We start from the raw sequence: 16,096 nt of genomic DNA, 5'->3' as shown, positions 1-16,096 counted from the left end.
CTGTACTTTAGATCAAATAAATGCAGGCTCTGTGAGCAGAAGAGGCTCCTTTAAAAAACTTGCTCTTCTAAAATATTTGAATGGTAGTGTAAAAATTATGTTTAGTTTATATAAATCATTAGAGATTTCACAGCAAATATGCCACTGTACCACAAACTTTTTTAGGATTACACTAAAAAGACTTTTACTTAGTACTGATCTGAATAAGACATTTCACATAAAAGATATTTACGTATAGTATACAGAGAAAATAATGATTTTTTTCCCTTTCCAACAATGATTGTATTATTTTGAGATCCATTTTTTCACACTGAGGACAACTGAGGACTCCAGAAGGAAAAAACGAACAGTATTAAGAATCAAGTGTATGTAAACTTTTGAACAGGGTCATTTTTATAAATTTAACTATTATTGCGGACTATATAAATGTTATTAATGTAAAATATATTTTCTAAATGAAAAACAAAACATGCATTTTGGTATGATCCCTCTTATTTTGGTAAAATAATTCACATTTTGCAGATTCTGCAAGGTGTATGTAAACTTTTGACTTCAACTGTAGGTGTCTTTTAAAGTACAGCTTTCCATGGTATACTATTTTATTCTTTTCTATAGATGGAGAGACATCCTCTGAGCCCAGTGAGGTGCAGGTCAAGTTAATAGGAAATCTGTCAAGCACTGAGAAATGTGCTGCCAGCTTGGTCAGTGATTCAAGGTAAAATCAATACATCTGCTCAGAGATCGCAGTCAGTATCACTTTATTCCTACTGAGAGGTTGCAACAACATTGACACTGACAGTAATGGTGTTTTGTTTTCTTTCTAAAGCATCGAAGATCCAGAAGTCCCTGTTGCTCGAAGCAGTGTTCGAGTATCTCAGCGCTTGGTCTCTCAGGCTGGTGCTCTGGTCAAAGTGACACAGGTGGGCCGGATACAGCGGGCTCAGGCTCGGTCCAACCGCCACAATCTCAGCCGCAACTGCATTCAGCGGCAGAACCACACTCGTCAACGTCTTCCTCAACACTACTCTCGCATACATCGCGTGATCCTCCAGCAGCCTAGTCGTCGCAACTTCAGTTACTAAAATGCAGAAAGAGAATGCAAGCACGCAAGCGAACAACAAACATGCAAGTACCTTGGTTCAAAATAAAAGATTGATATGAACATGCCTAAAGCTTTTTTTTGTTTACAGTTTAGTGTGTAATAAATCCACTGGCAGCTAAAATGATGTTGGCCATTAGAAAGTACTGGTGTACTAGACTGTCATGCAGCAATAAAATAAAACTTTTGAATTCTACTGTTTTCTTTCATTGTAACATTAAGCTAATTTAGAAACTGTGCTGAATTGGTTTTAGTTTGATATTTCATGTAGTGAAATCAATATCTAGAATAATTTCAGATGGGTTAACACATTAAGACAGATATTTCCTATCCTGACTGTCATTTATTTATAATAAACTGGGCTGTTTAACCTAGTATGGGCATTTTAAAGGGAAAATTCTGTCATCATTTACTCACCTTCAAGTTATTCCAAACCTGTATGAGTTTCTTTTTTCTGTTGAACATAAAAGAAGATATTTTGAAGAGTATGGGTAACCAAACCAGTTGATTGTCCCTAGTGACTTCCATAGTGTTGAGAAAAAAAAACTATGGAAGTCAAAGGGGACCATCCACTTATTTCTTTTTCAAAGTAGCTTCATTTGTGTTCAACTGAAGAAATAAACGTATACAGGGTGAGAGTAAATAATGACAGGATTTTTGGGTGAACTGTTCCTTTAAGTTTGTGCAGAAAGCATGTCATTGTCATGCAGTGCACCATTAAAACCACCAAGGGGAGTCTGGGTTCACCTAGTGAGGTCTAGTCACGAAAGTAGCCCTTGTCTTCTTTTCTGTGGTCCAACTGTCCATACAATGGACGAAAGTCAAATCTGTGAGGCCTGACTGTCTTCCAGTGGTATCATTGTTAAATGATAACTGCTTCGTGGGGTTTTAATCAACTGAAAGTTTTTATCAGCTGAACAATATTGTAAAATAGCATTTATAATGTTATGTGCTTCAGAAGATACAGTTATAGTATAACTTTTTCGTTCAGCATTATCCACTTTCACTTTGCAACGCGGAAGTAAGCTATTTTCTTTAAATGTGCGAGAGCGAGACTTCCGATTCATTAGTCGCTATAAGGAAATAACTAGAGGAATAACAAAGTTCAGTAAACGGTAAAACTATTTGTGTTGGAAACCAGTGTGTCTATGTATTAAAACAATATGATAACAAATATCAGTTTACAATATCAAGCAGCAGAATGGACTATTTTTGTACTGGTAAAATAACTTGACACGAATCACACCGGAAGCTATTTAAGTTATCATGGCCGCTATTACGTTAAAAATAAAATGGTATATAGGCCTATAGTAAAACTTACCAAAAATGTAATCCCTGGCTTAGAAAATGTCACATTCTTTCGCTGATTCCTTCTGTAAATTGCAAGAATTTGTGCTAAAGGAAAAGTGCTTTGACTATTTGTTGATCTTTGTCAGGTTTTCCACATGACTCCTGACTTCCTCAAGACTGAAAGAAAGAAATTGTTGAATAAAGTCATTGTTTTTGCTTTCTTTACACAGAAAAAGTATGCTAGTAGCTTCATAACATTACAGTTGAACCACTGATGTCACATGGACTATTTTATCAGTGTCCTTACCACCTTGGGCCTTGAACATGGTAGTACCATTGCTGTCTTTGCAGGGTCAGAAAGCCATTGGATTTCATCAAAAATATCTTAATTTGTGTTCCGAAGATGAATGAAGATCTTATGGGTTCGGAACAACATGAGGGTGAGTAATTAATGACAGAATTTTCATTTTGGGTGAACTATCCCTTCAAGTTCTTTTTCTTGTTCTTCTCAGCTGATTTTTAATTAGAGCAGAGAGAATGCAGTTCATCGTCCTCTATCATAGCCCTGCAGCATAAACATCACAGGTTCACAGAATGCAGGTGCTGTCATGTGAACAGGTCATTTGAGTGTGTCCAAGACATAATCAAATGTGTAACAGACCAAGATGCTGTTGCAACAATATACACAACCCATGTGAAGCTGGGAATTTGTTTCCATCTGCATAAAACTAGTTTTGTTATGTTATGTCAACAGAATCACATGCTACTAAATGTTTCATAATGGCGATCCTATACTAATAAATTGCAAGTTCGAATTAGTAATGTAAAGGGTTATCTGTTCAACTTTGACGGTTACGTAAAAAAATCTGTCAACAGATCTTATAGGACATGCTATCATGCAAATCTAGTGAACACCTTTAACATGCTTTCATACTTAGACATCACCTGATCTGATGAGCAGCAAGATAAATTTCAACTATGCCATGTGGCGTCCATAGTTATTTATGCAAATGTTCCCTGCAGTTTTATCTGGCACAGCAAGAAGCAGGTGCAGATGAAATGCATGACTTAAGGTTTAACTCATAGTTCACACTGGGACCTGTTTCTATGTTTATAGAGGCAGAATTATCAATTTATAAAAAGATGTGGTCTGTAGAACTGTAACTTGCAGTGTTTTACATAACCACAGTCAGATAATATTTACAGTTGAGGTCAAAAGTTTACATACATTTTTATTTAGTACAGACCTGAATAAGATAGTTCACATAAACGATGTAGTCCAAAAGAGAAAATAATTTCAAAAGTTTACTTACTGTGTCGTTACCTGAATGATCCACAACTGTGTGTGTGTTTTTTTGTTTTGTTAAGTGATAGTTGTTCATGAGTTCCTTGTTTGTCCTGAACTGTTCAACTGCCTGCTGTTCTTCAGAAAAGTCCTTCAGGTCCCACAAATTCTTTGATTTTTCAGCATTTCTGTGTATTTGAACCCTTTTTAACAAAGACTGTATGATTTTGAGATCCATCTTTTCACACTGTGGACAACTGAGGGACTCATATGCAGTTATTACAGAAGGTTCAAATGCTCACTGATGCTCCAGAAGGAATGCAATGCATTAAGATTTTGAGGATTAGGGTAAATTTAACTTATTTTGCCTTCTCGGAAGTATCTTCTGTAGCTTCTGAAAGGCAGCACTAAATGAATGTACACATCTTCATTCTGTTCAAAAGTTTACACCCCTCGCTCTTAATGCATAGTTTTTCCTTTGGGAGCACAAGTGAGTGTTTGAACCGTCTGTAATCGTTGCATATGAGTCCCTCAGTTGTCCTCAGTGTGAAAAGATGGATCTCAAAATCATACAGTCATTGTTGCAAAGGGTTCAAATACACTAAAATGCTGAAAAAAAAAAAACAGAATTTGTGGGACCTGAAGGATTTTTCTGAAGAACAGGGCAGTTTAACTCTTCAGGACAAACAAGGGACTAATGAACAACTATCACTAAACAAAAACAAAACAAAAAAAAGACAGCTGTGGATCATTTAGGTAACAACACAGTATTAAAAATCAAGTGTTGTATGCACTGTAAAAAACAACTTAAAATAATTTGTTACCCTGCTACCTTAAAATTTTAAGTTCAGTGAACTCAAATAGGTTTAGTCAACTTGAAATGTTAAGTTGTACTAAGTGACAACTTAGATATTTGAGTTGACTTAAAAAAATTATTTGTTAAACTTAAAGCTGGGTAAGTTACCCAGCTGCCTTAAGATATTTGAATTGATTCAACTTAAAATTTTAAGTTGTCACTTAGTACAACTTCACATTTCAAGTTGACTAAACTTAAAATTTTAAGGCAGCAAGGTAACAAATTATTTTAAGTTCACTCAACAAATTGTTTTTTACAGTGTGTAAACTTTTGAACAGGGTCCTTTTTTATAAAATCAACTATTATTTTATACTTTAGACTTTATGTAAATGTCTTTTATGTGAAATATCTTATTTAGGTTAGTACTAAATAAAAAAAATAACATGCATTTTGTATGATCCTTCTTATTTTGGTCAAATAATTCACATTTTGCAGATACTGCAGGGTGTATGTAAACTTTTGTCCTCAGCTGCATATGGAAGCATGGATAGTGGCATTCACTTTTAATTCCCATTTCATATTTCCTTGCATACTGAGCTGCACCTGACATCTTACCCTTTACGAAGACTAATATTTCAACAAAGTATGTGACAATGAAAAGAACAAGTTACAAAACAAGTTCATCAAGTTGAAGAGTTCAGACACTCAGACATTCGAGGTCAGGTGCTTTTAATGGAAGTACATGATGTGCATACAAAAGCATGCACATAAGGAACTAACAGTGCAGACTTTTGAATATGTTAAATAGCGACTGTCAACAACACGTGAGGCTGCTCAAAACATGTTTTTAGCTTTAGTGAATATTTACTGGCTGGGTTACCTACTTAAACAGCGTGTTTAGGCTTTACAAGTCTCAAAAAAGATACCAAAAAGACTTTAGCTTCCCCAAAATTGAGGTTAAACATTCAGTATTAATCGATTTACTACATTGAAAGGCTCGTAATGTAAAATATAAGATGTATTGGTCATTAAATAATCGTCTATAATAGTCTTATAGATAAATGCAAATGTATAAATCAATACAATTAATGTACACAGATGGACATCTTCAGGTCATATGATTCTGTAACATGTCAACAATGGAATGTTGAAATGACACGACTGATTAGTAGATAACCGACTCCTGTGTTTATGAGGCGACTGCTGTGGAGCAAACACTCATTCTTCAACATGGAACTGAACGAGGAACAACAGGATCCCTACTTTATTGTAGTGAGGAGAAGTAAGAAGGGCTTATCTCGCGGGACAGTTGGCCGCGGGGATGCGGAGACAGCAGAGGGAGCTCTCGTAGGAATGGTTTATGGAGGAGGCGGCAGTGCCAGGAGCAGTGGCACGGTGAAGAAGCAGGACACATACCCACTCACACGCCATCAAGCTCAACTACTTCTGTACGTTTCTCCTGCCAGCAGGCGACTGGAGCTCCTGTGCAACGTCCAGCTCTTCAATGCAATCTGTGCTCTTGCTCAGGATGATCTTGTAGTAATCAAACACAAAAAGGACTTTAAATCATGCCTGGTGAAAAATCTGATTCAGATAGGCAAGAAAGACAAACCAGGAGTCTTGCAGATGCTGGGATTCGAGCTTGAGTTAGTGGTGAGGAAAAGCATCTTCTTCTGATGATTTTTTTTTTCATTTATTAATGCAAATCAATGTGATAAAATATTGAATTAGACTATTTAAGTCTTTTATTTTTTTTTGTACATGTTATTAGATAGAATATATAATACATTTAAAAAAAAAATCTATCATTTGTGCACCCTCAAGTTCCAAAGCTGTTTATTTCTTTCTTCTGCTGAACACAAAAATATATTTAATTATTATGTATATATAAATCATTCACAAATCAGTAACCCAGTTAGCACAGGTATGTCTGTTAAAGATCTCTTGATCTGGAAAGCATCTGCTGTGTACAAACATCTAGCAGACAACTGTAAGATGTCAGTTTTACATGCGTTCTAAATTCTAAACTTCTTAAGGACATCTAATAGATGTCTATTTGACATCTGATAGGAAACATCCAATAGACGTATTGCAGATGAGCAAACTATGTAAATAATACATCTTGCAGATGTAAATGCAGACATCAAATAGACGTCTCCGAGATGTACATGTGCTATCAGGGAAGTTTATGGGTGAGACTTCTGGTTTGTTAACCGCTATATGGAAATAACGAGAAGAATAACCTGCAGCAAACGGTAAAACTGTTTGCACTACAAACCAGTGTGTTCATAATTAAGATAATACATTACAATAATATGGCAAGACAAACCAATTTGCAATATCAAGCAGCAAAACATAAAAAAATTAATCTTACGTGGAAAAAAACGAGGATATATCACATGCGATTTTATATAGAGGAAATGTTACAATGTCCTTGGTTCCTCTAAAATCTGAATCAACATGATATGAATCTGTTCTCTTACATAATCTAAACATGCACTTTTGAACTGTGGCATAAGTGTCAACCTCTTGACCGCACAGTCAGAAAATAATCATTTTAATGATGTAAAGATTCCACTTGATCCCTTAACAAGCTGTTGATTTTTTTCACAGGACACTGAGCATGATATTTTGTCGAAGAAGACTATCCCTCTTCGCATCTTCAGCGCAGCTGACATTGTCCAGGTGGCTCCATCGCATTTAAACACCAGGCAACCGCTGAGAGACGGCATTGATTTGGGTCAGTTAATCATCTTTATAGCCCTTAAAACATATTTGAAGTCTCCAGGATACTGGATCAGGGTATTATTGTAGATTAAAAGAGACTAGACTGCGGAAAAGATTGTTATCTTAAACTGGAAAAACTCAAAGCTTGAACAATCCATAGCATCTAGCATACTTCATACCAAGATTGAAAAGGGTAATTCATATGATTTGTGCAATTAAGTGCAATAATATGATTTATATGTTTACTTTTTTAGGTTTAAAAAGGAAAACAGTGTCTCGTATCAATTCCATGCCAGCTCTCAAATCACGCATTGCGAAAAAAGAAAGCATCTTATTAAACACAAATGGGTCCGACTCCATTCAGGCTTTGTCCCATTATTCTTTGGAGGTGGGGTCCATGGCAGAGGTCATATCTTTGAATGGACTGACTGTATATGGTGTGATCAGATGGATTGGAGTTCCAGAAGGAAAGAAAAATTGCTGGGCAGGACTTGAGCTGGTAAGCATCTGCCTTTTTTCTCTTAGTACACAGCATGTGTTAATTATGTGGTGTTTTGTGCTTGTGAATAATAAAAATATTGCCCAAATCGTTTCAGGATAATGAGGCGACGACTTGCTCAGATGGGAAATTTGGTACAAAGCGGTATTTCACCTGCGAAGGAAACAAAGCCTTGTTTGTGCCACTGAACAACTGCAAACCAGACAGCAGATTTCTGCATGAGATCCCAAAACCACTTGAACCTCCCTCAGGTGAGACCTTTCGGTCTGCATTAATGTTCTCCACTTAGAAACTTTCTGAAAGTTAAAGACCTGAAGATTGTTTTTTATTATTGTAGTCACACTCCTGGAAGATTTAAATGAAGATGTTCCGCCTGTTCCTGAGCAAGACGTTATGTCTCATCTGGTTGGCAGAATGAGGGGAATCCAAGGTCACTTTAACTCTTGCTATCTAGATGCCACTCTCTTTAGGTAAACATCTCAAGAAACGCATGTTATTTCATGTTTCTGTCTTTTAATGTGTATTGATGGACTTTTTTTCTCTGCTTTTACAGTCTCTTCACGTCATCCATAGCTTTCAACAGAATGTTTAACAGATCAGCAGATAGCGAGGAAGGCATTTCACACATTTTGAGACGGGACATTGTGAACCATTTACGCAGGTAAAGCCTCTTAATACATACAAAAGTCACGTAACCAAGCTGTTGAGCTTGAACAAACACGCTTCATATGGGTATGTGTGTTAATAGTCATCAGGGTACTCACAGTTCATCTCATACGACCTCTGTCTTTCTCTACAGATCAGGATTTGTTCCAGCAGAGAGTGTGATGAAGTTTCGTAAACAGCTGGGCTGCAAATCTTTTGCTACAGAGGAGAAAGGTATTGACTATCCCATAGCAGCCATTCGCTTGTTTGATGTAGAGCTGCACGTTTTTAATCTATGGCTTAGAGCTAATGTAAACCTGATCTCTAAAATATTTTTACTGCTATTTCCTTCAGATCCAGAGGAGTTCATCACCCTTCTACTAAAGCATGTTTTACACATGGAGCCATTGCTCAAAATCAGGTTTGTTTCAATATTATATTATAACTTAGAATAATAAGAAACACCAAATCAACATATTAGAATGATTTCTGAAGGATCATGTGACACTGAAGACTGGAGTAATGGCGGCTGAAAATTCAGCTTTGTTATGACAGGATTAAATAGCATTTTAATACATATTCAAATAAAAAATGGTATTTTAGATAGTAACAAGATAGAAAAGTTTGTCAAGATAAACTTTGAGATTGGCTTAAGAAAGCATAGACCTGTAGTTTGAAACCGTTTGAAAGTTTAGATAGATCTAGGTAGCATGTTGCTAATATGTTTCTGGTACAGTTAGCATGTTGCTGACATGTTTCTAGCATGATAAACACATTGTTAGCATGTTTCTGGCATGGTTAGCAGGTTGCTAGAATGATTAGCATGATTATCATAATGTTAGAATGTTGCAAGCATGTTTAAACTTACTGCTAGCATGTTTTAGAATAATTTAGCACACTACTATCAGGTTTTAACATGATTTATTACATTTCTAGCATGGTTTAACATATTGACAACATGAATAGCATGAATAATGCAGATTTTGAATAGATGAATAGATTTTGAATGGAGTTTGAATAGTCTTGGCTCATTTGAGCATTCCGTCAGTGTGAGTCTATGGGATTTTTATGATTTTTAATCTTCAGTTTTATGAAAACCATAAGTTGGATCAGTCTGAAAATATATAGCACACTCAATCAGCTCTAGGAGGAGTAGCGTTCAGAAATTTTAGTCTAAGAAGAATAATAAGAAGCTTAAATAGCAGATCAGTAGGTTGGCTTTCTCAAGCCAATAATATTTCACAATATTACTTTTATCATTTTACTATATTTTAGTTTAAAACAAATGCAGCCTTGGTATACATAATATACTTAAAACAAGCTTAAACTGAATATCTTAACACCTGCATGTGCTTTTTTTAGGTCACATGGAGACTTGCCACAGGACGCCTATACTCATCAGATCATTGTAGAGAAGAACCAGGTGCGAGCTGTGCCTTCGGTTCAACAGCTGCTTGAGATGTCTTTCATATCAAGCGATCTAAAGTTGGAAGAGGTTTGTTCATTTCTTATCCACCTTATTCTTTAACGCGGAAGTAAGCCTATGGATAAGGCTTCCGGTTCATTAGCCGCTATATGGAAATGATGAGAAAAATAACAACATGCAGTAAATGGAAAAACTGTTTGCACTTCAAACCAGTTAATCATAATTAAGATAATACATTAAAATAATATGACGCACCAATTTGCAATATCAAGCAGCAAAATCAGCTGTTTTGTAAAGCCGGACACATATTCTTATTTTTTATTATATTTATACTACATACCACATAGTTTCCTACCTAGTAGATACATTACAAACATTAATAAAACCTCTTTTATTTTAGATTCCGTCTTGCCTTATAGTTCAGATGCCACGGTTTGGAAAGAAGTTCAAGATGTTCCCTAAAATCATTCCCTCAACAGAGCTGGACATCTCAGACATCTTGCATTGTTGTGAGTCTAACAAGCATATTTCTAAATGAAATCTGTTCCTGATAACATTTGTTTTGTGGAAGCAGATATTGGACAGTTTCAGATGCAATATCTCTTCTCCTGTTTTCTCTGGCAGCTCCTCGGGAATGTTTTCTGTGTGGTCATCTTGCTGAATATGAGTGTGTCCAGTGCCTGATGGACCATAAGCTCCAACCAGGCAAAATTAAGCAGTATTGCTCCACCTGCAACACACAGGTAGTGCACAGAATACAAAAATCTTATTGATGTACTTTGTATTTCTACAGTTCTTACAGTTCTTTAAATGTGTTTTATTAAACCCAATGCATTCAATAAATATGTTTACTCTTTTCTATAGGTTCACACTCATCCCTCCCGAAAGGAACACACTACTCACAAACTTACAGTTCCAGATCATTTTCCAGAAGATGCACCTGTACAGAGGCACCAGATGCAACTGTTTGCAGTCCTCTGTATAAACACCAGCCATTATGTATCTTTTGTCAAATATGGGCCTAACCCACGGTCCTGGATCTTCTTTGACAGCATGGCTGACCGATGTGGTATGTCAAATGTTAAATGTAATATACAGTCAAGCCCGAAAGTATTCATACCCCTGGATAATAAGATGATGTACAAGAGGCATCATTGTGGAAAAAATTATTACTCATCTTTTATTTACATTTGAACAAAAAGTGCCATGTCCAAAATTATTCATACCCTTCTCAATAATCAATAGAAAAGCCTTTATTGGCTATTACAGCAATCAAACGCTTCCTATAATTGCTGACCAGCTTTTTGCATGTCTCCACTGGTATTTTTGCCCATTCATCTTTAGCGATGAGTTCCAACTCTTTCAGGTTGAAGGGTCTCCTTGCCATCACCCTGATCTTTAGCTCCCTCCACAGATTCTCAATTGGATTTAAGTCAGGACTCTGGCTGGGCCACTGCAAAACGTTAATGTTTTTGTCTGCTAACCATTTCTTCACCACTTTTGCTGTGTGTTTTAAGTCGTTGTCGTGCTGAAATGTCAACTGGTGCCCAAGGCCAAGTTTCTCTGCAGACTGCCTGATGTTGTTGTTGAGAATTTTGATGTATTGCTCCTTTTTCATGGTGCCGTTTACTGTGATTAGGTTCCCTGGTCCACCAGCTTAAAAACACCCCCAAAACATTAGGTTCCCACAACAATGTTTGACAGTGGGGATGGTGTTCTTAGGGTTGAAGGCTTCTCCTTTTTTACACCAAATGAAGGCTACATCATTGTGGCCAAACAGTTCAATTTTTGTTTCATCTGACCATAAAACAGATTCATCAGGATGGCCTTGGTGGTGATTCTTTTTTTCCCTCTCTCACTATCCTCCTGGCCAGCACAGGTGTCACTTTTAGTTTCCGACCATGTCCTCTGAGATTTTTCACAGTGCGGAACATCTTGTATTTTTTTAATAATACTTTGCACTGTAGCCACTGGAACTTCAGAACATTTAGATATGGTCTTATAGCCCTTTCCTGACTTGTGAGCAGCCATAATGCACAGCCGCAGGTCCTCAGTGAGCCATGACTGTCCACAAACCAACAGCAGAGAGCTTCTGTTTTTCACCTGTTGAACTGATTAAAACACCTGTGCCCAATGAATCAGGGTAATTAGGATGCTTTAGAACAGCTTGGACTATTTGGAATGGTATAGAACTTTGGATTTTCCCATATACTGTGACAGTTTGCAAAGGGTATGAATAATTTTGGACATGCCACTTTTTGTTCAAATGTAAATAAAAGCTAAAAAAATATTTTTTTTCCACAATGATGCCTCCTGTACATCATCTTATTATCTTTTTGGAGAAGCCTGTGTCATTTCTGGTCAAAAAACAAAACAAAAACAATTCTGGTTGAATAAAAGTAACTTTAAGTCAGAATTTGCCAGGGGTATGAATAATTTCGGGCTTGACTGTATATATTTATGCAACTCGCACACACCTTTTTTAATTCCTCCATTGATTCTATAACCAGATAAAATGCCGTTTATCACTTAAGTGGGTGTTTTTTTTTCCTTAGGTGATGATAACAATGGCTACAATGTTCCTGTGGTCAGGTCCTGTCCTGAGGTTGGAGACTTCCTTTCACAATCTGAAGAGGGGATGTCCACAGCAGATGTGAGTCAGTGCAGTGAGTTGGTGCGCAGACTGCTGTGTGATTCATACATGTGTTTGTATCAGAGAACAGAGTGAGCAGAGACATTTGTGATATGTTTCGGATTGACGTGTCCTTACCGTATCTCGTGCCATTGCGTCATCAGAGTTGACACGAGTTACACTGATGTTTTGCTTAGACAATCTGTTCTTTATCAAATTGTCTATGAGTTCTAATGCAAGTGTATTTACTGTGTATAAAAAATGGCTCATAAATTGACATTTATACACAAGCAATAATTTAATTTATTTTGATGGTTTAGTATGTTTAGTATGATTTTTGGTTCAATGATTTATTGTTTAGATTATTTAGTTAAGTTTATTTGTACTGATAAGTATATTCTGTTTGTAATTAAAAATTATTACATTTGTTTAATGTTTATATTTGTATTAAAAATTATGCTGTACAAATTTCTGTCTAAATGATAAATGTTCATTTATTTCATAGTTGATTTATGAGTTTGAACTCTTACTGCTGTTTCACTCTTTTGGTCATATTTCTATTATACATCCATTTGTATACACTATCAGTCAAAAGTTTTTGAACAGTAATATTTTAAATGTTTTTTTTAAAGAAGTCTCTTCTGCTCACTAAGCCTGCTTTTATTTGATACAAAGTACAGCAAAAACAGTGACATTTTGAAATATTTTAACCATTTAAAATGACTGTTTTTCTACTTTAAATTGACGAAAGGTGATGATAAAGACATTTATAATGTTACAAAAGATTTCTATTTCAGATAAATGCTGTTCTGAACTTTCTATTTATCAAAGAAACCTGAAAAATTCTACTTCTGTTTTCAACATAATAATAAATGGTTTTTTGAGCAGCAAATCAAAATATTAGAATGATTTCTGAAGGATCATGTGACTGGAGTAATGATGCTAAAAATTCATCTTAGAAAATCACAGGAATAAATTACATTTTACAATACCGTATATATAGAAAACAAGTTATTTTAAATAGTAAAAATATATCAAAATATTAGTTTTTGCTCTATTTGGATCAAGTAAATGCAGGTTGGTGAGCAAAAGAGACTTCTTTAAAGAACATTAAAAATCTTACTTCAAAAACGTTGTAGTGCAAGTAAAGACTACAGAAACAAATTACCTTAAAACAGTGTTAATGATAAGTAGAAAATATTACGAATTAAACCATGAAGTAGAAAAAAACATGCTTATTAAAATACAGTGGGTTGAAATGTGTTTTGAGGCCTAGTTGAAGAGAAGTATGTCGTTGGTGCCCTCTAATGGAAAATCACAACATTGACAACATTGAGAGTTCTGAAGGAGTGTCTGCTCCGGTGAGGATGCGTCGCTTCTTTCCTTATCAAACGAATAAGATCAATGTACAGATCAGGCAGTTGTTGTTAGGCCCAGTTATTAAGCAAAACATATGGCAGTGCCTGGTCACTGACCTTCAAATTGTAAACAGTGACTCAAATTTAGGTTATAAGTTTATTATGGCAGTTGTTAAGTCACAAAGATCACTTATAACACGTGGATGCAAAACAGTTTCCGCCTTTGAACATCTGTCACATCTGAACATCTGACGGAGATAGGCCTGCTGCAGGTTTAAGATAAATGTGGCCATTGAGAGGCAAGGCATTGTACTTGTTAGTGAGCACACACACACATAATATCACTAGGGATTTAACAGTAACAAAGACACTGAAACATGCTTGTAATAGGATTGATTTGTTAAAATGACAAGAAACACATGGCAGCACAACTTCTACATAGACTAACTCATCTTAGTCGGTGTATGTCTCTGTAACTATAAGATCTGCAAGTAATCTTGACTCATTAGTTGAATATTTTAAACCATTTAATGGTGTTTAAAAGTCTTCCTAATCAGTGTTGGAGAAAGTTACTTTTAGAAGTAATGCATTATGTGACCCTGGATCATAAAGCCAGTCTTAAGTAGCACGGGTATATTTGTAGCAATAGCCAAAAATACATTGTATCAGTCAAAATTATTGATTTTTCTTTTATGCCAAAAATCATTAGATCATGTTGCATGAAGATATTTTGACTAGTAATATGCATTGCTAAGAACTTCATAAAGGTGATATTCTCAATATTTAGATTTTTTTGCACCCTCAGATTCCAGATTTTCAAATAGTTGTATCTCGGCCAAATATTGTCCTATCCTAACAAACCATACATCAGTGGAAAGCTTATTTATTCCGCTTTCATTCAGATGATGTATAAATCTCCATTTTAAAAAATCCTTTTGTGGTCCAGGGTCACATATTGCGTTACTCCCTAAAAAGTTAGCTTTTTTGCGTTACTTTTTAAATCTGGGCAGGGCTTGCTTGTTTGTTTTCAATATTAAAAATGTTCTATTTTTAGCCAATGTAAAAAGCCCTTTCACACCAAAAATGAAATGAAAAGCCTCAGGCTTAAGGAAGAGTAAATTCACGTCTGTACAGTACAATGCAGGAGAAGAAAGTTCAACACTCTTTACTAATAAAAAAATGAAGTACAAATGTAGTAACTGATTACATGTAATTTGGCACAATAGCAAACAATTATTCATATTTATTGATTGTCCCTAATTTATCTTTTTTCATCTTTTAAATGTTCCTTTCTAAAAATAGCCTACAGCTTATACACATTCAGAAAGTCCAGTATTCAGTATCCAGTATTGTTGACATTCACACAAAGACCAGTCATTAGTCAGCTGGCGACACAGCATTTGACCATTGGATATTACAAATATAATTTCAGGTTTAAGAAGTGTTTCAGCATTGCATCAACCACTGATAAATACATTGATTTTTATTTTAATTATCACTCTGTGGGTTATTTAACGATGTATTTATGTTTCTTTGGAAGGCTTTTGTCTTTAAAACACGTTAAAATACACACAAAATGGACACACTTTTTAGTCATCTGATCCTCTTTCACCTAATATTTACCTGAAGTATCTCTGAGATTTTATTCTAACTATTTTAATAATTAAGTATCACATTTGCATGTTCATTGGTTCTCTGATGTTGGTTATGGTCACATGACTTGCAGGTAAACAAATAAAATGTTCTTTTTTAAAATTTGTTATTTTGATTGATTTAAAAATATATATTTAATTGATTATTAGCTTTTCATTAAAATTATAAACCCCTTCAGTTCCTTCACAAACCTATCATATTTAAATCAATGTGATAAACAAGTTAGGTCAAAAGTAATTAACTATTTTACCTAAAATGTGTAATGGAATGGAATACGTTACTAATTACAATCGTTGTCATATAATTTCAAATCAGTAACGGATTACAATTTGTAAGTAATTTACCCAGCTCTGGCCTTATTGTATTATTCTACTGTATCAAAGGTAAATAACTAGCCATGTGACAGAGGCTTTGTGGCAAGTATTTTGTTGAGCAAGTTATTTTGTTAAAAATGTATTATTATTATTATTATTATTACTGATCATGATGATTATGATACATTAATCTTTATAACACGTTCAGCAAACCTCTCTTCACTGGTACCACGTGGCTTTAACCCCCATAGTAAATGAGGAGTGACGTCACAGAGCGGCGCTGTGTGGGAGGAGCCGGGGCAGGAATAACGCCTTTTTTATCCTTTTAAACGCGTCTGACATGCGCAGTGCTTTAAATTTCGGGCTTGGTCT

General features: G+C 35.4%; 2 protein-coding genes across 2 annotated transcripts in view; both read left to right on the top strand.

The window, feature by feature from the left end:
• Positions 1-1,276, top strand: part of tp53inp2a (tumor protein p53 inducible nuclear protein 2a) — a 3,801-nt gene extending 2,525 nt beyond the window's left edge. Inside the window, exons 3-4 of the mRNA XM_073826370.1 lie at positions 616-715; positions 827-1,276. Of these exons, the coding sequence (XP_073682471.1) occupies positions 616-715; positions 827-1,082 (356 nt within the window). The 3' untranslated portion in view covers positions 1,083-1,276. The remainder of the gene's footprint in view (positions 1-615; positions 716-826) is intronic.
• Positions 1,277-5,700: 4,424 nt separating this feature from the next.
• On the top strand, positions 5,701-12,703 carry cyld2 (cylindromatosis (turban tumor syndrome) 2). The gene is made up of 13 exons (XM_073825494.1): positions 5,701-6,123; positions 7,084-7,210; positions 7,452-7,696; positions 7,794-7,947; positions 8,034-8,166; positions 8,250-8,357; positions 8,496-8,575; positions 8,648-8,762; positions 9,704-9,836; positions 10,168-10,276; positions 10,392-10,510; positions 10,632-10,836; positions 12,323-12,703. Exons 1-13 carry the CDS (start codon positions 5,701-5,703, stop codon positions 12,493-12,495), a joined length of 2,124 nt encoding a protein of 707 aa, XP_073681595.1. The 3' UTR covers positions 12,496-12,703.
• The last annotated feature ends 3,393 nt before the right edge of the window (positions 12,704-16,096 follow it).

The sequence above is a fragment of the Garra rufa genome, chromosome 20 (assembly GCF_049309525.1).
Source record: "Garra rufa chromosome 20, GarRuf1.0, whole genome shotgun sequence".
NCBI classification, from domain to species: Eukaryota; Metazoa; Chordata; class Actinopteri; order Cypriniformes; family Cyprinidae; genus Garra; species Garra rufa.
This window is presented reverse-complemented; position numbering and strand designations above follow the sequence as displayed.